General features: G+C 39.2%; 1 protein-coding gene across 2 annotated transcripts in view; it reads right to left on the bottom strand.

Moving 5' to 3' along the window:
* Window positions 1-23,468, bottom strand: part of LOC130917611 (zinc finger and BTB domain-containing protein 16-A-like) — an 81,089-nt gene that overhangs the window by 44,502 nt on the left and 13,119 nt on the right. For both annotated transcript variants that reach the window (XM_057839204.1, XM_057839205.1), the window contains exons 3-4: window positions 22,038-22,135; window positions 808-894 (exon numbers count right to left, since the gene is read on the bottom strand). In XM_057839204.1, the coding sequence (XP_057695187.1) occupies window positions 808-894; window positions 22,038-22,135 (185 nt within the window). The remainder of the gene's footprint in view (window positions 1-807; window positions 895-22,037; window positions 22,136-23,468) is intronic.

The raw sequence follows: 23,468 nt of genomic DNA, 5'->3' as shown, positions 1-23,468 counted from the left end.
AGCTACTGTCCGTCGTAGCCGATGCCAACCACAACATAAAAAAAGTAAAAACTTCCCACTCTACTGCACCTCTCTAATGCTCTCCCATCTGTCACACGATGCATTCAGGAACAGCATGCAAAACACAACCACACCATTAGAACCCGATTGGTTACATTATAATTATTTCTATTTATTATCATTATATCATTCTGATTTGTATTTATCAATTATTTGTTTTGCTTTGTGTAATTGCTATTTGTAATTGTAAAAGCAGTATGTATTCAGGAATTAGTGTAGGTTTTTGGGCTGTGGAACAAATTAATCGAATTATAATGTATTCTTATGTGAAAATCCCGCTCGACATACGACCATTTCGACTTACAAACCAGGTCCTGCAGCGAATTAAATTCATATGTAGAGGTACCACTGTAGATTTATTTATATACAGTATTATTGGTGTCAAAGTCAAAATCTGACATGTTCATCTGATCGTGACAAACACTAGTGTCATCTTGTTTTTATCCTGATTGGAAAAAAGTTGTGGATGTTGTTGTTGACCTGTTAGGACAGAAGGAGAACTGGTGTTGGAGTGTGAGCGTGTGTGTGTGCTACTGTATTGCCAAGTGTTGTGATTCTCTGGTTTGTGTGCAAGTGACACGTGGTGGAGCTGCATACTGAGAGATATTAGAGGCCGACATGTGAGAGGGCCTCCCACCTCTCTCTCGATAAATTATGGAGCATCATGACAGGAACAGTTTAAACCGGCCAGCATGACAAGCAAAATTCAGTCGCAAAGTCATGAGTGTTTGAGTGTGTGTAATGTACCTGTGTGTGTTAGTCGGTGGGCATCCAGCGCTTCCTCAGAGGAGAATGTGGCTCCGCACTGATCACACACCAGAGCCTCGGCAGGAGCTGCGGACACGTTAAAAAAAGACGATGTTGTGGTCAACAAAAAAGCATGTTTGCGATTTATGAATCGCAATTCAAATAAAGTTGAAAGTTTTGCAAAATATAAAAACGGAATAATGACTTGCAAATCCTTTCCCACCTTTATTCAGTAAGTACAAAAGGTGTTTAACCCTTTATAAGGCACTCATTTAATACTTGTAGTTGATATTCTTCTATTTATTTTTTTAATTAAAATTAAGTTTCTTTTTCCCCTCTATTATTGTACAGTTTTTTCAATGAAAAAAGGAAAAGAAACAGTAAATTAATTGTTCATTAAAAGAATACAAATAAAAGTAATTACAAATATTAAAATATTATTTATTCATAAACATGATGACCTGGTCTCCACATATCGAGGGGAGATCACTTTTTGGGTCATGTACACCACACTTGGTCTATACCAGGGGTGTTCAAACTTTTTGCAAAGGGGGCCAGAATCGGTGTGGTAAAAAATAGGGGGGCCGACCTTGGCTGACATCCTTTACGTAGAACAATATATTTATGCAAATTTTAGCAAGCCATTCTGTGTGTCACATTTGCTTTATTTATTTATTTATTTATTTTTATTAATAATTTCCACAAAATCTTGCAACTAGCCTTTGTGGCGTTCTCTTTCATCTCATGGGCTCTTGCGAAATACTGCTGCTGTAAAATTAAACTAGCTTTAAGTTGCTTCAATTTCTCGCTACGTATCTTCCCTGTAATCTTGTCGTACATGTCAGCGTGTCTTGCTTAGTAATATCGCCTTGCATCGAACTCTTTCAAAACAGCGGCTGTCTCTTTGCAAATGAGGCAGACACAGTTTTTCCATATTTTAGTGAAGAAATAGTCCAATTTCCACCTATCCTTGAAGCGTCGGCCGTCACAGTCAACTGTCTTTTTCTTTTTTTGTTGATTGTCACCATTTTAGAAAATTGGGAGTAAAAGGTCACGCGGGGTAATGTTGCTTAGAGTGCTGCTGCCTTTTAGTGGGTAAATCAGGAGCAGCATTTAGTGTGTAAGCTACTTCATATGCTGGTAGCAGTACTGCTGACCAATTTATTAGGTCTGTGTGCGGGCCAGACATTATTGATTTTATGACACAGGCTGGGGGCCAGATTAAATTTGACCACGGGCCGCATTTGGCCACCGGGCCGCACTTTGGACATGTCTGGTCTATACTATACACTATATTACAGTGATACCTTGTTTTTCGTGGTTAATGGGAACCAGAACCCGCCGTGATAAGTGAAAAACCGCTAAAGTTGCGCCCCCCTGAAAAAAAAAATGTTTTTTGTTTTTGTGTGTGTTTAATGTTTTTATTCAAATTTCGGATCGGAAAGACATATATTTCAGACATGTTTTTTCTCTTTTTTCCCTCAAAGTATATTAAAAAAAAACAAACAAACAGGTATATTTTAATAAATGGTTTTTAAGCACTTTAAATGTAATAAATATAAGTGGTAAACATGTTAATGTCCCACCGAGTTCTTTTTAAACAAGAATAAAGTATACGTATTGTCTTTATTAAATACTTCATTGAAAGAGTCAACTCCGCTCCATCTCCTCACGCACAATGAGTTGCCACAGCAACTATTTAACAAGTTAAACGATGATTGACGCATGCGGCGCTTTGATGCTGAGGCTTTCAGGGATCTGTGGCAAGATTAAACAGAAGACGTCTATCAATTATCGTTAAATAAGCAACTCCAGAGCATTCATTGCCAGAACAACAAAGAGCAGGGAGAGAGGGAGGGAGGGAGAGTGAGACTACGCGATCGGCTTGGGACAGCTCACCTGTATCTTTTTTTTTTTTTTTTTCTAATTGAAAAAATACGCGATGGACCGAGGGCGCAAAGTTTGAAGCGCCAAGTAGTGAGGGATCACTGTAATATTGTGGCCTACATAACTAAAATGTGAGGTCCACATATATGGACCCCATGTCTTTATGAGGTTAAGTTTGGGTTAATCAAGCTGATCCATTATTTCCTTGCATTTGTGTGTTAAGAAAATCTTCTCACGCTGTTGTTCACAAAGTGGTGAACCTCAACCCAGACACTGAGCTTTTACACACACAATTGTTTCCAATTAACCTGTTCACTTGTGGAATGTGCCAAACAGGCATTTGTTGAGAGTTCCTCAACTTTCCCAGTCTTTTGTCACGTTTGTCAGACGACCTTTTAGAAGGTGTTGAAGACATTAAAATCGAACAGAGAGCATTTGCAGAAAACCAATAGCTTTCAGACGTCAAATATTTTTCTTTGTACTGTATTCTATTTTAGTATAGAAGAACTTGAAAATCATTACATTCTGTTTTGGGGTTTGTAGTACAGTTTTCCACATCTTCGCCTTGCGTTCGGGATGAGGAAGCCTTTCCTGTAAAGAGGCTGTGTTTTTGTGTGTTGGGGGTGGGGTGTGCTGTACACTTGGTGCTTTTCAGGTGCTCACACAGCACAGAAGTACCAACGGGACAAACAAAAGCAGCAGACAGGGTGCAATGGCCCTTCTTGCTCGCAGAACGAGCCAAGCTGAAGAGTTTTATTTACCATGCCCCTGTTATCAGCTTTTGAACAGCAAGCAGACTGTCTGCCTGAGAGGCCACAGAAGGACTGGGTGTTCTCTCTGTACAGCAGACGCTTACCGCCTGCGGCACATCCCTTTCATCGGGTAAAAAGAAAAAAAAAAACAGACCAACAACAACACTTCAGAGTCAACACCCCAAATCCCATCACATGCACTGTAACTACACTTGCCAGTTCACCTGTGCAATGTCCTTGTCTGTTGCAGTGAAAGAGAAGCTACAGCTTCCTTGTACACTCATATTGCAGCTCCACAAACACACATTGCAACACGTCTTGGAACTTCCATGTCAAACCTTTCAAGAGTGCAAAAGTACAAATTCAGCCATCCACAATTTTGGGCCCATCCTTTCTTTGCATTTGTTTTTGGTGATTGTTACTACATAACAGCTCCAATTACAGTGGGGGAAATAAGTATTTAGTCAACCACCAATCGTGCAAGTTCTTCTACTTGAAAAGATTAGAAAGCCTGTAATTGTCAACATGGGTAAACCTCAACCACGAGAGAGAATGTGGAAAAAAAACAGAAAATCACATTGTTTGATTTTTAAATAATGTATTTCCAAATTAGAGTGGAAAATAAGTATTTGGTCACCTACAAACAAGCAAGATTTCTGGCTGTCAGAAATGTCGGTTCGCTAGAGAGCGTTTGGATGATCCAGAAGAGGACTGGGAGAATGTGTTATGGTCAGTTGAAACCAAAATAGAACTTTTTGGTAGAAACCCAGGTTCTCGTATTTGGAGGAAAAAGAAAACTGAATTGCACCATACCCACTGTGAAGCATGGGGTGCAAACATCATGCTTTGGGGCTGTTTTTCTGCAAAGGGACCAGGACGACTGATCTGTGTAAAGGAAAGAATGAATGGGGCCATGTATCGAGATATTTTGAGTGAAAATCTCCTTCCATCAGCAAGGGCATTGAAGATGAGACGTGGCTGGGTCTTTCAGCATGACAATGATCCCAACACACAACCAGGGCAACAAAGGAGTGGCTTTGTAAGAAGCATTTCAAGGTCCTGGAGTCGCCTAGCCAGTCTCCAGATCTCAACCCAATAGAAACTTTGTGGAGGGAGTTGAAAGTCCGTGTTGCCCAACGACAGCCCCAAAACATCACTGCTCTAGAGTAGATCTGCATGGAGGAATGGGCCAAAATACCAGCAACAGTGTGTGAAAAGCTTGTGAAGAGTTACAGAAAACGTTTGGCCTCCGTTATTGCAAACAAAGGGTACATAACAAAGTATTGAGATTAATTTTTGGTATTGACCAAATACTTATTTTCCACCATGATTTGCAAATAAATTCTTTAAAAATCAAACAATGTGATTTTCTGTTTTTTTTTTTTCCACATTCTGTCTCTCACGGTTGAGGTTTACCCATGTTGACAATTACATGTCACTAATATTTTCAGGTTGGAGAACTTGCACAATTAGTGGTTGACTAAATACTTATTTGCACCACTGTACATTTAACCAGTCTTGGGGGTCGTTACTTAAAAATGTGTATTACTAATTAGATATTACTCACACAAATAGTAATGCCTTACATTATTTTACTGCTTGCCTAAAGTAATTAGTTACATATATTAATTACTCTTTACATTTGTTTTTCGACTTACGACCATATTTTGATTTCCAACAAGAGGACACTCGGCCCGGCCTTGAGATGTTTAAATTTTACTTTAAGTTCACTCAGAGATGCCTTATCACTTTAATATACCTGCATTTAAAGTGTGCCTCCACAGTCTGGACAGAAAAATTCGCAGAGGTTACCTAACAGGCTTTGTTATTCCTAAAATAATAACACAAAAACGCTGGAATTAAACAGTGATTTAAAAACAGTGCCTCTTTGGTATTGGCAAATCCTTGAATCGTGAACAAAATAATAGCTCTTTTCAATTCTTACTGTACAAATAAATTATCTGAAACAATGTTCTAAATAATACCTTTTCTGTAGAAAATCCATCTTTAACAAAAAGCTCATTTCTCTTTTCAGTGAAATTACTGTATGTATAAATTAAACCGTAGCCTCAAGAGTATCACTACAGTTGTCGTTGACAAATTGTTATTCCCACTATCATTCTAATTCAGTGTTCTAGATCACACGCAAACAATAACTGAAATAAACTGACAAACAATTCAAAATGTTTCCAAACGCAGCAGTTCAAAATAGAGCATAGATCTTGAGCCCGAACTGAACCCGACCCGAACCAAATTTCGGGCCGGGTCAGGCCCAAAATGTCAATAATTAAAAAAAAAAAAAATATATATATATATATATATATATATATATATATATATATATTCATATATTTATACTAGAACAATTTATGGATGTCAATGTAAGAAATACTTGTTATAAAATAAATAATTTGGATAAAAGAGAAAAGGCGCTGTGCAAGCCTGCACATGTGAACGCCGTGGCACCGCCCTCTTTTTAATCTTCCCTCCCACCCTGGCACCCTCGGTGAGTCCGCATCCTGGTATTTCCTTTTTGATATGAAGCAGCAAGAAATGAAAAACATACTAAAGACGGGAGAATTGAAAACAAAAACATGCACTGCGGTACGAGTGGGGCATGGAAAGGCTTGAAATTGATTGCTAAAGATGCTATACAGAAATCTGTGTCGGCTTCGCTGAATGTAAGCGTATGTGGGCTTTGCTCTCATACGAGAAATATACTCCAGCATTATTTCGTTGTGTAAATGCATTGATAATGATCATAAAAATATGTAGACTATTTAAACATTGAGAAAGCTTGCGTTTTATTCTGCCAACTTGAAGAGATTAAAATAAATGTCAAATCCACTTTCCGCTTGATAGAATAGACACATCAATATATAAGATATAAATGTTTATTGACTATCCATCTTGCAGTCTTGTCCATCCATCTTACAGACAATCGTTACAAAAGACAGGCTTTAATTTGTTATGCAAAGGCATTGTCACAAATGTGATCACGCAAAATGCAACCACGCATCGCATCCCTGCATTTCCTTGCCTGGTACACCAGACTCACCGCTGTTCCAGGTATTGAGTCTGGCCACCATTCAGCGGATACAATTTCCAGGGCGGAGCAAGCCCAAGCAAACAGACAGCGGAGTGGACCAATCAGCGACGGGCAGACGTGACGTTAATAAAACGACGAGGGCAGGACGAGGGACTTGCGCGCGGAAGTAAACATACGAGGAGAGCAGAGTTTATTCAACATGGCTAGCGCGAGACAGACTGTTGTCAATGACTCGTGTCGATGTGTTTTTGGTAATTTAAAACTGATTTTACCGTGGATTGGAACATATTCTCGGCTCTCCTGTTCACCGTCTGTGTTGTTGTGGAGACGACATCCGACGCGCAAGAGTGACGTTGCACGTTAAGAACACATCACGCAAATAAACGAATCTGATTTGTCGATTGATTTTGTACCTGCTCAAGAGCCCGTTAATGGGCTGGTTCCCAGATTTATTCTCTCAGTGTTTGAAAAATACAGGGAGAACAGTCTGGCCGTGCCAGGCAATGCATTTCCTCCTTCTCCTGAGTCCTCTCAAATAAAACATAAAATTTCGGGGGGGTTTCGGGCTCAGGCCTACAAATAAAACATAACATTTCTGGGGGGGTTTTGGGCTCGCGTCTACAAATAAAACATGAAAAAAGTTAATTGATCGGGCTTGGGCCGGGTCGGGCTTTAATACCCGCTGGTCGAGTCAGGCTGAATTTTTAGGCCCGATCTAACCTCTAGTTCAAAATTTAATATCCCATAATGCCTAGCGCGGCTTACCTCACTGACAGCTAGCAACGGCAGCCCAGGGAAAAATCAAACATTGCTACATAGGTTTACAATCATCGGCAGCGTAACGATGCGACACCAAACGGGATTTTACATATCACACCAGTACAAAGCTCCGAGAGAAGTCAACCGTTGCCGAAAGGTAAGTTTAGCAAGTGTACATACCGATAGCCTATGAGCGCCTGTCGTCACGACTCACGAAGGTTTGTGAATTAGAATTGACAGTTGACGCCATGATAAAGCCTCGTACGCATGCGCAACTTTGTATCCAAAGTAGAATAAAGCTATTTTCGATTTAATTACACTTTTAGGTCGATGAGCATTTGATTATATACAGTGTATCACAAAAGTGAGTACACCCCTCACATTTCTGCAGATATTTAAGTGTATCTTTCCATGGGACAAAACTGACAAAATGACACTTTGACACAATGAAAAGTAGAATGTGCGAAGCTTATACAATAGAGTTAATTATTTTCCCCTCAAAATATAGCCATTAATATCTAAACCCCTGTCAACAAAAGTGAGTACACCCCTTAGAAACTACATCCCTAAATGTCCAAATCGCGTACTGCTTGTCATTTTCCCTCCAAAATGTCATGTGACTCGTTACAGGAGTGGTATCAGCATTGCTGCAGAGATTGAAGAGGTGGGGGGTCAGCCTGATAGTGCTCAGACCATACGCCGCACTGTACATCAAATTGGTGTGCATGGCTGTCACCCCAGGAGGAAGCCTCTTCTGAAGATGGTACACAAGAAAGCCCGCCCGTCACATCAGACCATAGCACATGGTTCCAGAAATCCATGTGCTTTGTTTACATGTCTTCAGCAAACTGTTTGAGGGCTTTCTGTGCGAGGGATGTGCTCACTTTTGTCATACACTGTATGTATTGAACAGAAGTCTTAACAACTGGGCAGACTGTTTGGGAACACGTCACAGGTAGCACAGTACCCTCGTATTCTGTGCAAATCGTAAGTATAAAAAAACGGACATTTTCATCAATTTAAAGAACCACGCCGGACGCCCCAGAGAGGATGTAAAAAGTGGACATGTCCGGGCAAAAGAGGACGTTTGGTCACCCTAAAACTAAAATTGGCAGAGATGAAGAACAGACAAAGAAAAGTGTTCTTCAGTGTCTTTATTACGCCAACGTTCGTGCTGGTTACTCAAGAAGTAAAGTTTTGCACCTCTGTATATGTTATTACAACATGCCATATAATAGTAACTGAAATTTTAGCTGCTAACTAGCCTAGCAGCTGCAAATGTAACTGGCACTATCTTGCACTCCATGCAGCCTTCAAACAGCGATGTGGTCACGGGCATAGTGTTAAAGTGTTATGTGTTAAAATTGTAATTTTTAGGTGAAAGCTACAACTTCTTCCACTTTGAACCCTGCGGTTTATAGTCCAGCGTGGCTTATACATGGATCTTTTTCAAGCTATTGAACTGCATGTCTTTCAGTTTAAATATCTTAGTATAACAATGTTGAGGTTATAGTCCAGTGCTGCCTATATGTGAATAAAAATTAGTTTTCTTGTAAAGTATGGCAGGTGCGGTTTATAGTAAAAAATTACGGTTATTGATGGAACCCCTAGTTCAGACCCCATGGCCCTGATACACCACCCTGGGTCACAGATGGCTGCCGGTGGCTCGCTGTCTGATGCGCCTGTGACTCTGCTGAGCTATGATCAGCCTCAGTTGACTTTACTGCCACCCACCTCAGCACACATTGGCTGGTCGCTAGCTGCCAGCACAGGATCTTAACTCAGCAGTTACAGCACTCAAGACGAAGGACCCACAACCAACACACTAACACCAGTTAGGAATGAATGTTTTAGCCATTAGCCATTTGTTTACACCATGTGCAAATATACTGCCACAAGGATGACTCTTATGATGCGAATAACAATGACTGCACATGTGCATTTGACAGGCAGCCAGGCAGGAATCTTTTTTCCAATGATGGAATTTCATCATGGCAACGGACTGTATTAACAATATAACGAGCTTATAAACCTGTAATGTCATACTTTTTTTTTCAGAAGCGCTCGTTACTTGGAAACATACTGTAATTTACCCAACACTGGGGATAACAGGAAAAGTAAAAAACATGGACAAAATTTGGGCTTACATGTAAAACAAAACATGAACTGTATTTGATTTAAAAAGAAAAAAAAAAATATATATATATATATATATATATATGGAAAACACAGACAAGACTGAAAAAGCACTTTCTGCTCTTGCACCCCTCTTTAAAAGAAACGGCTTTTATTTTAAGCCAAAACAACTGTTGTGTTTGATAGAACAATGTGTCTATATGCTGCAATAGCAGATTCATGGCGCATTAAGCCCCCGAACTATTTTTAATTGGTAAGTTTTACCCTGGAAACCCCCATTTACAGACGTCACGCAACCGCTTTTGTTTCAACCCAGCCATAAAACTAAGGTAATTAATTATATTTATTATTCAAAATGTCTGTCATTTTTAGCTCAGAATCATTAATTGATGTCGAATATTTCATTAAAAAAACAAAACGATTTAAAAAAATTATTCACTCGCATATTTTAAACTTTTAAACAAATTACATCACAATGAAAAAAAATGGCATCTGTAAAAAAGTCACGGATATCCACCTCTCATAACTATCGCTTAATTGTATTTTTTTTTTTTTTTACTCTCACATTTTCTCCGATATGTTAGATGATAAATATTCGATCCAAACAAACAAAAATTGGAAGAAAAAAAAAACGTTTAAAAGGGTAAGTATTAGGGCTGTCAAAATTATCGCGTTAACGGGCGTTAATTAATTTTTTAAATTAATCACATTAAAATATTTGACGCAATTAATGCATGCACTGAATGAGCCGCTCTCGCATTGCCTCAAACAGATTTCAATGAGGCCGTTTATGGACATTAAGAGTGAAGAGAATGCCACCGGCCGCTTGGGGGCAGCGCGGTGCCGTTCCATACTAATGTTATTCCTTCTAATAGTGGGTGAATTAGTAGTTGTGAGACGTTTATGCTGTTGCATTGTGCTATTTGTGCTTCACACATATTTCTGTAAGTTTTCTTTCTTTTAGTGGAAATTATGTGTCTCTTGTTGTATTTTGTGTAAGATATGTACAGAGATACACAGTGGGGAGAACAAGTATTTGATACACTGCCGATTTTGCTGGTTTTCCCACTTGCAAAGCATGTAGAGGTCTGTAATTTGCATCATAAGTTCTCTTCAACTGTGAAGGAGGGAATCTAATACAAAAAAATAGAAAATCACGGTGTATGATTTTTAAATAATAAATTTGCATTTAATTGCATGAAATAAGTATTTGATACATCACAAAAATCGAACTTAATATTTGGTACAGAAACCTTTGTTTGCTATTAGAGATACCAAACGTTTCCTGTGGTCCTTGACAAGGTTTGCACACACTGCAGCAGGGATTTTGGCCCACTCCTCCATGCAGATCTTCTCCACAGCCTTCAGGTTTCGGGTCTGCTGCCGGGCAACACGGACTTTCAGCTCCCTCCATAGATTTTCTATCGGGTTCAGATGTGGTGACCGGCTAGGCCACTCCAGGACCTTAAGATGCTTCGTACGGAGCCACTCTTTAGTTGCCTTGGCTGTGTGCTTTGGGTCGTTGTCATGCTGGAAGACCCAGCCACGACCCATCTTCAGCGCTCTCACTGAAGGAAGGAGGTTGTCAGCCAAGATCTGACGATACATAGCCCCATCCATCCTCCCCTCAATACGGTGCAGTCGTCCTGTACCCTTGGCAGAGAAGCAGCCCCAAAAAATGATGTTTCCTCCTCCATGTTTCACAGTTGGGATGGTATTCTTAGGGTTGTACTCATCCTTCTTTTTCCTCCAAACACGACGAGCTCAAGTTCAAATTTTCGTCTCATCCGACCACATGACCTTCTCCCATTGCTCCTCTGGATCATCCAGATGGTCAGTGGCAAACTTCAGACCTGTCTGGACATGCACTGGCTTCAGCAGCGGGACCTTGCGTGCGCTGTAGGATTTTAATCCATGATGGTGTAATGTGTTTCCGATGGTTTTCTCCGAGACTGTGGTTCCAGCTCTCTTCAGGTCATTGACCAGGTCCTGCCGTGTAGTTGTGGGGTGATCCCTCACCTTCCTCATGATCAGTGATGCCCCACAAGGGGAGATCTTGCATGGAGCCCCAGAACGAGGTAGATTGACCGTCAAGTTGAACTTCTTCCATTTTCTAATAATCGCTCCAACAGTTGTTACCTTCTCACCAAGCTGCTTGCTTATTTTCCTGTAGCACATCCCAGCCTTGTGCAGGTCTATTATTTTATCCCTGATGTCCTTACACATCTCTTTGGTCTCGGCCATTGTGGAGAGGTTGGAGTTTGTTTGTTTGAGCATGTGAACAGGTGTCTTTTATACAGATAACAAGTTCAAACAGGTGCAGTTACTTACGGTAATGAGTGGAGAACAGGAGGGGTTCTTAAAAAAGAACTAAGAGCCGAAATATTTACTAGTTGGTAATGTATCAAATACTTATTTCATGCAGTTGAATACAAATTTATTATTTAAAAATTATACAATGTGATTTTATGGATTTTTGTATTAGATTCCGTCCCTCACAGTTGAAGAGAACTTATGATACAAATTACAGACCTCTACATGGCTTGCAAGTGGGAAAACCAACAAAATCGGCAGTGTATCAAATACTTGTTCTCCCCACTGTATATGTTATAAAGGCGAGTGGACACAGGCGTTCTTTGGACCGCGCCGTTTATTGGCATAAGGTTCGGCAACTCCTTCACATCAAAAATAAGTATCATTTAGTGAAAGCACAACAAAAATAATATTGCTATCGCTCAAAAAAAAATAATGTTCACAAAAAGAAAAGCACTTCAGTCTGTAGTAATGAGGCCCTATTCTCACACAGCTAAACAACAATGCAATGTGAACTGGCATTACTCAGAGTTTGGTCACTCATTTCTTATTATTGTTATTTTTATTCTTCTTATTATTATATTAACTCTACTTTTGATTGAAAATTGTACACATTTTATTAAAACGAAAATATAAAGAGGGGTTTTAATATAAAACTACTATAACTTGTAACTATAACATTTATCTTTTATGAACTACAAGTCTTACTATCCATGGATCACTTAAACAGAAAGAATGTTAATAATGCCATTTGTGGATTTATTGTTATAATAAACAAATACAGCACTTATGTACAGTATGTTGTATGTATATATCCGTCTTGTGTCTTATCTTTCCATTCCAACAATAATTTACAGAAAAATATGGCATACTTTAGAGATGGTTTGAATTGCGATTAATTACGATTAATTAATTTTGAAGCTGTAATTAACTCGATTAAAAATTTAAATCGTTTGACACCCCTAGTAAGTATATGAAAAAGAAAATTTCGACCACTCCTTGATGTCTGCGATTTCTGCATCGCGACCCTTGTTATACGCCCATGTTTCACCCATAAAATCCCTCCCAAAAATCCAACTGTCGCCGTTCACAGCTGTGTCTTGACACTCATTGATACATGCTACAAGGAGTTTTTGGATCGAAACAAGGTAAGTACGCGATAATATCTCGTCATGCTCTTGCGTGCATGCTCTCACCTCCAGACAGGGTTTCACTGTTTAAAAATTATTATTATTTTTTAAAATGCCTTCCTGTTCAAAATTTTTCTTCCCCTGAGAAAATTGAGATTTTAGGCTTTCCAATGATGTATCACACATGCATATCGGACAATTTTAAAATTTGGCCGAATTGGGGGTCTCAGAGCGGAACTTCAAGTCACCTGAGTGTTTTCCGCCGTATATAAAAGTGCTATCAGCTACTTTCAACTTTCATGCAAAAAATTCAGTGAATAATTGACATACCACTACAGACAGCCTGCAAATCACACTTTGAAGATCACGGATTTGAAGGCAAGGCAAGGCAAGGCAAATTTATTTATATAGCACAATTCAACACAAGGCAATTCAAAGTGCTTTACATCACATGAAAACCATAAAAATCGCATTTAAATCAACACAACGTAAAAACCAAGACAAAAGATCGCATTTAATCACAGAATAAAAATAAATAAATGAAAATAAAACAAAAATAGAAATAAAGCCAAAACTACTACTAATAATAATCATTGAAATCAGCAATGGAGATATGCACAAGAGGAATAGAAGGCAGGTAGATTGAAATATATAGACAGTTATGGATATGCAGTGCTAAACAAAAGCGTTTTTAGCCCTGATTTAAAGGAGCTAACGGTTTGAGCATACTTCAGACGTTCGGGTAACTTGTTCCAGAGGTGAGGAGCATAATAACTAAATGCTGCCTCACCCTGCTTGGTTCTGGTTCTTGGAACATGCAAAAGACCCGTTCCAGACGACCTTAGGGGTCTAGATGTCTCATAGGAATCTAACAAGTCAAGCATGTATTTTGGTCCAAGGCCATTAAGTGTTTTGTAGACGAGCAGTAGTATTTTATAGTCTATCCTTTGACTCACTGGAAGCCAGTGTAGCGATTTCAAAACCGGTGTAATGTGGTCCAGCTTCCTTGTATTTGTGAGGACTCTGGCTGCAGCATTCTGTACTAGCTGCAGCTTCCTGACTGATTTTTTATCAAGACCTGTAAATATACCGTTGCAGTAGTCCAATCTGCTGAAAACGAATGCATGCATAAGTTTTTCCATGTCTTGTTGAGTCAGAAGCCCCTTAATTCTGGTTATATTTTTTAGGTGGTAATAAGCGGATTTAGTGACGGACTTTAGATGGCTATCCAATTTTAGGTCTGAGTCAATAATTACGCCAAGGTTTCTGACTTGATTTGTAGCTGTAAGTGACATTGTGCTAAGTTGGCTGCTTATCTTTGACCTTTCCTTTTTTGGCCCAAAAATGATCACCTCTGTTTTCTCCACATTTAACTGGAGAAAATTCTGGCACATCCATTCATTGATTTGATGAATGCATTTACTCAGGGAGACTAAGGGACTATAATCATGTGGGGACACAGAAATGTACAGTTGTGTGTCATCTGCATAGGCGTGATAGGAGATGTCATACTGTTCCATTATCTGAGCTAACGGAAGCATATAGATGTTAAATAAGAGTGGTCCAAGAATTGACCCTTGAGGGACTCCACACGTGAATTTGGTTCGTTCTGACTGATAATTTCCGATTGACACAAAGAAATCCCTATCATGTAAATAGGATGTGAACCACTGAAGAATAGTGTCAGTAAGCCCTACCCACTGTTCCAATCTGCTGAGTAGTATGTTGTGATCAACCGTGTCAAATGCGGCGCTGAGATCCAATAGTAGCAGAACAGATGATTTGCCTGCATCGGTATTCTGACGAATATCATTTAGGACTTTGATAAGCACGGTCTCGGTGCTGTGTTGTGGCCGAAATCCAGACTGAAATGAGTCAAAAAGATTGTTTTGGATCATAAAAGTCTGGATCTGTTCAAACACAACCCTTTCGATAATTTTCCCCAGGAATGTCAGATTTGATATTGGCCTGTAATTACTAATGGTTGAGGCATCCAGATTAGGTTTTTTTAGGAGAGGTTTTATTACTGAAGTTTTTAAAGTCTGAGGAAACTCTCCTGTTTGGAGGGAAGTATTTATAATCTGAAGTATGTCTGGGGCTATGCAATGAAAAACAGTTTTGAAAAAGTTTGAAGGAAGGATGTCAAGGCAGCATGTTGTGGGCTTTAGTTTCGACACAATTTCTGTTAAAGTGGCATAGTCCAAGAGGCTAAACTGTCTAAGATTGACGTGGGGGACATGTTGGGAGGCATTTAGTGTAACATTTGTTAATCCGGAGTTGCACACAGTCTGTCTAATCATTAGTACTTTGTGTGTAAAAAATGCTGCGAAATTATTACAGGACACCTCAGATGCCAATTCCTGAGGTATTGATGCTTGTGGGTTTGTCAGTTTGTCAACAACAGAAAATAGTGTGCGAGTATTGTTGGTGTTTCTACTAATGATCTCTGAAAAATATGATTGTCTAGCATTTTTCAGTTCCTGGTTGTATTTGCGAAGACTCTCTTTGTAGATATCATAAAAAACTAGGAGTTTGTTTTTTCGCCATCTGCGTTCTGCTCGTCTACAAACTTGCTTTTGTTTTATAGCTAGTATGGCATTTCTCCAGGGTGACCTCTTCTTTCTTGACAAAGTTTTTGTCTTAATCGGGGCAATAGTGTCCATTACAGTCATCACACCGGAACTGAAACTATTTACAAGTTCTTCCACTGGAGCTATTGTAGGGGTTAATAATGAGGCATAGGCCTGTGTGAATAACGCACATGTGTTATCACTTATGTAACGCTTCCTAATAAACTCTGTTTCCCTTTTCAGAGGATGGACAGGGGTGGGCATTTTAAACATAATGCTGTAGTGATCAGACAGAGCAACATCATTCACTGTGTTTGAACTACTGAAACAGACAATTCTAAGCATTTCCAGGTGAAAATTCCTTTAGTGGCAAATTAGTTAGTATAAGGAAAGGGTCAGTATCTCAAATGAGAACAACTTTGAAGTCAACCAGCATCAGTGAAGAAATTGTGTTCTACTTTGGAGGTTCCACTCCATGGTCGCGCGCACACACACTTCCACACAGCTGTTTGGATGTGGGTTGGCTCTCACAAGAGATGTAAATCGGTTGCAGATCCATACTGGCCCTGGGCTCATTCACTGATCTATTTTCTGCTCAGCTGGCTTTAAATGAAGTTAAAATGACTCATTAAAACACCCACAAGCTTTGGGAACTCGAAACGCCGCAGCCCTAAATGTGGCCCTCTTTCAACTCGGCTCACAAACACGGTGCCACCATTGCCGAAACAAAACAACACGGGGGAAAAAAAGCTCCAATCTGTTCATCTTTTATAGTTTGCAAAGCGCAAATAGTGTTACACACGAGCAACACTACAGCGGCTGTAGATCCTAATGTTGTGTGACGCCGTCCAGCGCGCCGTGTTGTTTTGTGTTGTGCTGTGTGTGATTCGTGTGATAAGAGAAAGTGGGGGGGGGGGGGGGGGGACATAGTGCATTGTCTTGTGCAGTCAAAGGCACGGAGTGTGCTCTCATCCATAAACCATCAAACCGTCTCCAGACGCGGCTGCAATCGTCCTCCATCAAAACACTTTGTCTGGCATACCAAAATAAGAGCCGGCGTCGAGCTGCATACCAAATCAGCCCATTAGAGCGGCGGAGCGCTCGCTCCTTAGCAACCGGCGGGATCTAAGGCTGCTCTCCCCAAATACGCGGCGACACAGAAATGAGATCCGCATCCTTTGTGTTTGTTTTTCATGTTGCGTTACGGGGTCGGAAAACTCTCAGGTTAAAGGTGCTGCAAACAAGGCACGTTGTGTCTTGTGGGGGATGACGATAAAAGGGACAACTCTGGAAAAGTTAAAAGATTCTCTCTCAGCTGTCATCAGGATGTCAGCACGCACAGAAATAAAATTTGTACACAGCTGAGCTTTGTATTTTAGTTGCATTTTTAGTCCCTGATTATCCTCCCCATCGCATCCCTCCCTTCTGCTCCTCGCTCTCTATTTTGGATAAAGTAGCTGGGAGAGCAGTCAGGTCTGATTAAGTCTGCATTTGGGTACAGTGTGTTCCTGGACACACATCTGCGAGCGAGCCATCACACACGCTTCGGAACACTGGCAGAACACCCAGGCCTGCCGGCAGCGAGCTGATGATGTCATCACTCAGAAAAAAAGAGGGCAGAGCTGGCAAGAGGCCCAAAAATACGGAAGGGACTTTGCTTTGGAGAAGGGGGGTGTGAGGGATAGAGGCGGGGAAGGAACAGGTGCAACTGAAAGCGTAAGAACTCTGTCTGCCCATTTGAGTACAGTGAACCCTCCTCCCTCCCTGCCGATTTCCCCGTTTTCAACAGAACGTGCTCAGTTATTTGCTAAAGTAACTCCTATAGAGTTCTTGTCTCTTTAAAAATGCTCAAAAATGCCAAAAGATGGCGCCAAAGCGAAGATTCAACAGAGAATTAGTGTCAAGGAAGAAAAAGTCAAATCTTGTTTGACAAACTTTGAAGTATTAATAGCTAGTCTTGTAACCCTTTATTGCATGGGTAAATGACTTTTTTAAAAACCTAAAAGGAAGACAAGAACTTGATGTTTTGACTTCCAGCGGAAAGAGGGCTTCTCAAGTTAAAATACACAAAATCGATTTTTTTCCAATGCGTAATAGCAGAGAAAAAAAACTAAATAATAGCCATATTTCCTAGAAGTAGGCATTTTTAAATGCTAGCACTATTTTCGCCAATACAATGGGAGTATCGAAAATTGTCCTTCTACTGGTCACGCATAGGCTACCCAATGGACCAAATAAGTGGAGGGGGCTTTGTTTGAGTTTCGGACGAAGAAAGGGGAAAGACAGAGACAAATTGCACAAGTACATATTCTGTGCCCATTTTTAAGATACTTTTTACCTCTTTCGAGTGTATCAGCCGGTGTTGTTTTCGTCAACAATGACAATAACGAAAATATTGAGTTGACGAACAATTTCTTCATGTCGATGACGTGACAATGAAGAGCTAAAAACGTGGCTTGGGAGACTAGAACATAACGAGTCAAATGCCATTTTTCGTCTGACGAGACGGTAACGAGTCGAAAATGTGATAGTTTCTGTCATTTGTTCACAATGCGTGACATTTTCATACTGTTCTTGGAGTACGTCAGCTTGCATCATATAAATGTTTGAGTCGTGTCACTCATCTGAGATGTGCTGCGCCACTCCCTCACTTTCCTCATCAGAATTTAGAATATGTTTAAAGCAAGGCTGCGCTCAATCTTGCTTGTTTGGAAACACATGGTAAGATTTGTTTTCTTATCTTGGGAAGAGAAAATATGCAATGTTACTTTAGTCTTTAAAGGTCAGTGCTGAGTGATCATCATACATTAAATGTATTAGCATAGAATTCGCGTTAGCATTAGCATCAACTTTAACATGGCGAGCATCCTCTTAAACGCTTGGACAACTTTTTTTTTTTTTTTTTTACATAGAATTTGTGACTTCTATGTGGGTTTAATTGAAGTTAATGTACTGCGTCTCCTGCTAAGCATGTATCATCTTCACAAAGTTGGTGTTGTCCTTGTAGATGCAACAATATGTGCTCGTTTGTCTATAGTGTATCACAAAAGTGAGAACACCCTCGCATTTCTGCAGATATTCAAGTATATCGTTTCATGGGACAACACTGACAAAATGACACTTTGACACAATGAATAGAGTTAATTAATTTTCCCCTCAAAATAACAAAAAATATAGCCATTAATATCTAAACCCCTGGCAACAAAACTTAGAAACTACATCCCTAAATGTCCAAATTGCGTACTGCTTGTCATTTTCCCTCCAAAATGTCATGTGACTTGTAACAGGAGTGCTGTCAGCATTGCTGCAGAGATTGAAGAGGTGGGGGGGGGGTCAGCCTGTTAGTGCTCAGACCATATGCCGTACTCTACATCAAACTGGTGTGCATGAATGTCACCTCAGGAGGAAGCCTCTTCTGAAGACGGTACACTACAAAGCCCGCAAACAGTTTGCTGAAGACATGTCAACAAAGCACATGGATTACTGGAACCCGTCCTATGGTCTGATGGGACAAACATTAATTTGTTTGGTTCCGATGGTCTCAAGCATGTGTAGCGGCGACCAGGTGAGAATTACAGAGATAAGTGTGTCACACCTACAGTTAAGCATGGAATGACCCCCCCCACCACCACCACCACCACCTCTTCAATCTCTGCAGCAATGCTGACAGCGCTCCTGTAATGAGTCACATGACATTTTGGAGAGAAAATGACAAGCAGTACTCAATTTGGACATTTGAAGATCGACGTACTTTCTAAGGGGTGTATTCACTTTTGTTGCCAGGGGTTTAGATATTAGTGGCTATATTTGAGTTATTTTGAGGCGGAAATAAATTATATAAACTGCACACAGATTACTTTTCATTGTGTCAAAGTGTCATTTTGTCAGTGTTGTTCCATGAAAAAATATAGTTCAATATCTGCAGAAATGCGAGTGGTGTATTCACTTTTGTGATACACTGTATGTTCATTCGAAATTGTTGGAAATCTTTATTTATTTTTTGGACTAAAACTTTGGAATTTTACAGAAGAAAAGATTTTAAGTAACTGTCGACTAAAACTAGACAAAAACAAACACATTTTGAAATGACTAAACTATGACTAAGGCTAGGTTCAGACCGGAGGTCTTAATGCACAAATCCAATTTTTTTTATGTGATTTTCCGACTCGCATGAGGTCTGAACGGGACAAATCGCATAGAAGTGGACCATTTCAAATCTGATCTATGTCACTTTCGTATGTGGTTTAAATGTGATCTATGTCAAATTTTTCTTGAATGTGGCAGCGGTCTGAACTATCGAGTAAGGCTGCAGCTATCGAATAGTTTAGTATTCGTGTATTCTACTGAAAATTCCATCAATTAATCAGACAAAATTTTTTTTTTAGGTATGGAGTAATTATAAATATACTAGCCGATGAGAAAACTAGGGCTGTCAAAATTATCGCGTTAACGGGCGGTAATTAATTTTTTAAATTAATCACGTTAAAATATTTGATGCAATTAATGCACATGCCCCGCTCAAACAGATTAAAATGACAACACAGTGTCATGTCCACTTGTTACATGTGTTTTTTGGTGTTTTGTCGCCCTCTGCTGGCGCTTGGGTGCGACTGATTTTATGGGTTTCAGCACCATGAGCTTTGTGTAATTATTGACATCAACAATGGCGAGCTACTAGTTTATTTTTTGATTGAAAATTTTACTTTTTACAAATTTTATTAAAACGAAAACATTAAGAGGGGTTTTAAATATAAAATTTCTACAACTTGTACTTACACTTATCTTTTAAGAACTACAAGTCTTTCTATCCATGGATCGCTTTAACAGAATGTTAATGTTAATGCCATTTGTTGATTTATTGTTATAATAAACAAATACAGTACTTATGTACCGTATGTTGAATGTATATATCCGTCTTGTGTCTTATCTTTCCATTTCAACAATAATTTACAGAAAAATATGGCATATTTTATAGCTGGTTTGAATTGCAATTAATTACGATTAATTAATTTTTAAGCTGAGATTAACTCGATTAAAAATTTTAATCGTTTGACAGCCCTAGAGAAAACATGACATTTCACCTAATGTTGAACCATTTTTAGACAATCAATGTCTTTATTTGAAATGTACATTATTGAAAACAGCCAACAACTGAATCTCAGATGTGACTAAAAATAAAAACCCAACAAATTCACTGCTTTCATAATTACAAAAATCTTTATTTCTTGCTTAAAAATTTCCTTACGCCTGATAACATGTTTTTTAACGTGTTTCCACATGAAAACAGTATTCACCTTGGTGCCAAACTTTAAATGCTCCCACATTTTTGACATTTTTTGCTTTTTCTTGGTGCCTTTCTCTCGCTTTTGTCGGTTTCTTCGTCGTTACCTCTATGTGCTGCATTAAAAGTAATCCGGGCAAAACGTCATGCATAGCGCTGGCAAAATTAAACAATTCATCGAGGCGGAGAAAATGCCTCGATCAATTTTTAAAATCGAGTTACTCGAATTATTTGAGTAATCGTTTCAGCTCGAATATCAAGTCTCCCAAATCAGAATTCATGCAGCAATTACGTCAGTAAAGAGCGAGCGGCAGGTAGGACGGCAGTGATGGAGCTCTGGATTAGCGTTAGCGCCTAGCTTAAAGTTGGCTTTTAAGTAGGAGGCAGCCTTGACCACAGTCATAAGAAAAAAAAATAAAATGAAAAATATTATTAGCCTGAGAATGCTCAGTTTCCTTTCTGAGCGCCAAATGAGCAATATTTCAATATTGCTTACATGGCCGAGTCGGGGCAAACTGCCCGTATGTGTGTGCGTCATGCACGCACAGCGGGTGCATGCGTTCTATCAAGCCATATAAACTTTGAATACAAGACTAAACAGGGATTATTTATGTTGGTTATTTGTGTTTTTGGGAATGAAAATATGATCACCCTAGAATGACATGGAGCGAGCATGTATGGTTATTTATTTTGATGCATCTGCGCATGCGGGTCAGTTTGCTCAGCGCATGTAGGAATGCTAAATAGTGCGTATGTGTAATGCTTGAATGGGCTTAATTGACAAGGGCAGTCTGAACGGCCACGCCAAAAAACAGATTAGAGATCGACCGATATGTATGCATGGCGTGTCACATAATGGCTGCACTCATAAGCGGTTTCATCATTTCTGTTTAAACATTTTCTCCTTTATCAGAGGTCTGAGAAATACATTATTTGCATAAATTCTTTGTGCAACTTTCTTTCACATGAAGGTCAAATGGGGCTCACATGACCCAAATGTAACGTCTATGTATGGTGACGCCAGTACAAGTACATATTTTTTTATCATCACTAATCAATATTAATTTACCATATTTGCATGATTTTTTTTTTTTTTAATGAATAAATAATATAATAAATGAATGCATATGAATTAAAACAGAAATACACTATGGATAATAGGTTAAAGAGTTTTGCAATTGAATGTAAAATAGAATTAAAAGTGAACCCTTACAGCTTGAAGCAAGCATACTTTGCATCTTTTTTGGGGAACCATTTGTTGACTATTTCCATGCTCAGTCAGAGCGAGTAAATGAAGAAAAAAATCAAACAAGGGCCACCCTAGAACGGGAAAAACTCCTACTACTACTGTACCTGTGTGAGACAACATGTGCATCCGCAGCCGCATGCTGTCCTGAAAGTGTTTGCCACAGAATTCACAGCCGTGGCCCTTCTCATCATCATGCAGCCTCCTGTGAGAGTAGGAAAAAAAGACGACACACAAAAGCAGCATATTAGCACAAGTGTTTTTTTAGGTGGCTTCCCACCCCCATCCGCTTCCCAAATGCCATTGTGCTTCTTAACAAGAGAAGCCATATCATTCTTTTTCAAATTCCAGCAAGAGCCGGGCCCGACTGAATGCAACATCATTAGTGTAAGAGGCCCCTCTGAGTTTGTGAATTACAAAACCCGAGAATGCGGAGAGAACTCAGACAATGGGATATATGGCTAATTTCCGAACGCAAACGTACGTGTGCTCCCACCCACTAGCACTTTGCACGACACTGGTCGCACACAGCAACACACACAGTATACATACACACACACAACATCCCCGTGTAGCGGTGATGAAAAAGGGGAAAAAAGACGACTCGCCCAAGCCAAGCCGCCAGCGAAAACCATCATATCATATCACACACATCTGAGCATGCAAGGCATCTGTACTCTCATCCTCACATCACCCCTGCTTCCAAAAGAAGCCATTGTTAAGCAAAAATAAACTGAACAAATAACACATTTATTGGACTGATTCATTTTACAACTCTTAAAACTGTACTACATTGTCCAAAAGATCATGAAAAGACTGTTTGTATGATATCAAAATATCTGTTGGATTGGAATCCCAAAGATTTTATTATACCCATGCACTAGAAACATCATTTTGAATGAAGCTAACAGGGGAGGAGGTAATCCCTCTAGATTCAAATTCAAATTATTATGAACATTCAGTCTCCTAAGTATCAAAATAACAGACAATAATTCTTAAATTATAATTGTAATTAATGTATTACAAATCGTAAATATCTGATGAGTGGTGTGGGGAAAATGGATACCTGGCTGATAATTAAAACAGCTCAGTGTTTTATTTTTTCTTAAGAACTGTAGCACAGATTTTTAATTTGGAAATATGTAATTGAATCTCACAGATTTATATTTTTTGGTATATCGCTGGATTTGTGGTTATTTTTTCAAATATATTAATAATTATTTTTTTTAAAAAGAATGTTCTACAATACAACCATATACCAAGGGATTACCGTGTAATCTAAACAAAGGTTTTGAGTCACAAGTAGGCATATGCCGGTATGATATTCTGATGGTATGAATATCACGGTTTCATGGTATAACTGCATTGCAATTACAGCTATAAAATGTGTTGCTTTGAGATATCTGGGTAAAAAAAATCCATTGAATAGGATTGTTATTTTTCAAAACATTAGCTAATTGGAACGTAAGAATAATATTAAGTTGAAATAAATTAAAAAAGATATTTTTGGATATTCTAAATTGAAATAGTCCTTTAGG

The sequence above is a fragment of the Corythoichthys intestinalis genome, chromosome 6 (assembly GCF_030265065.1).
Source record: "Corythoichthys intestinalis isolate RoL2023-P3 chromosome 6, ASM3026506v1, whole genome shotgun sequence".
NCBI lineage: Eukaryota > Metazoa > Chordata > Actinopteri > Syngnathiformes > Syngnathidae > Corythoichthys > Corythoichthys intestinalis.
This window is presented reverse-complemented; position numbering and strand designations above follow the sequence as displayed.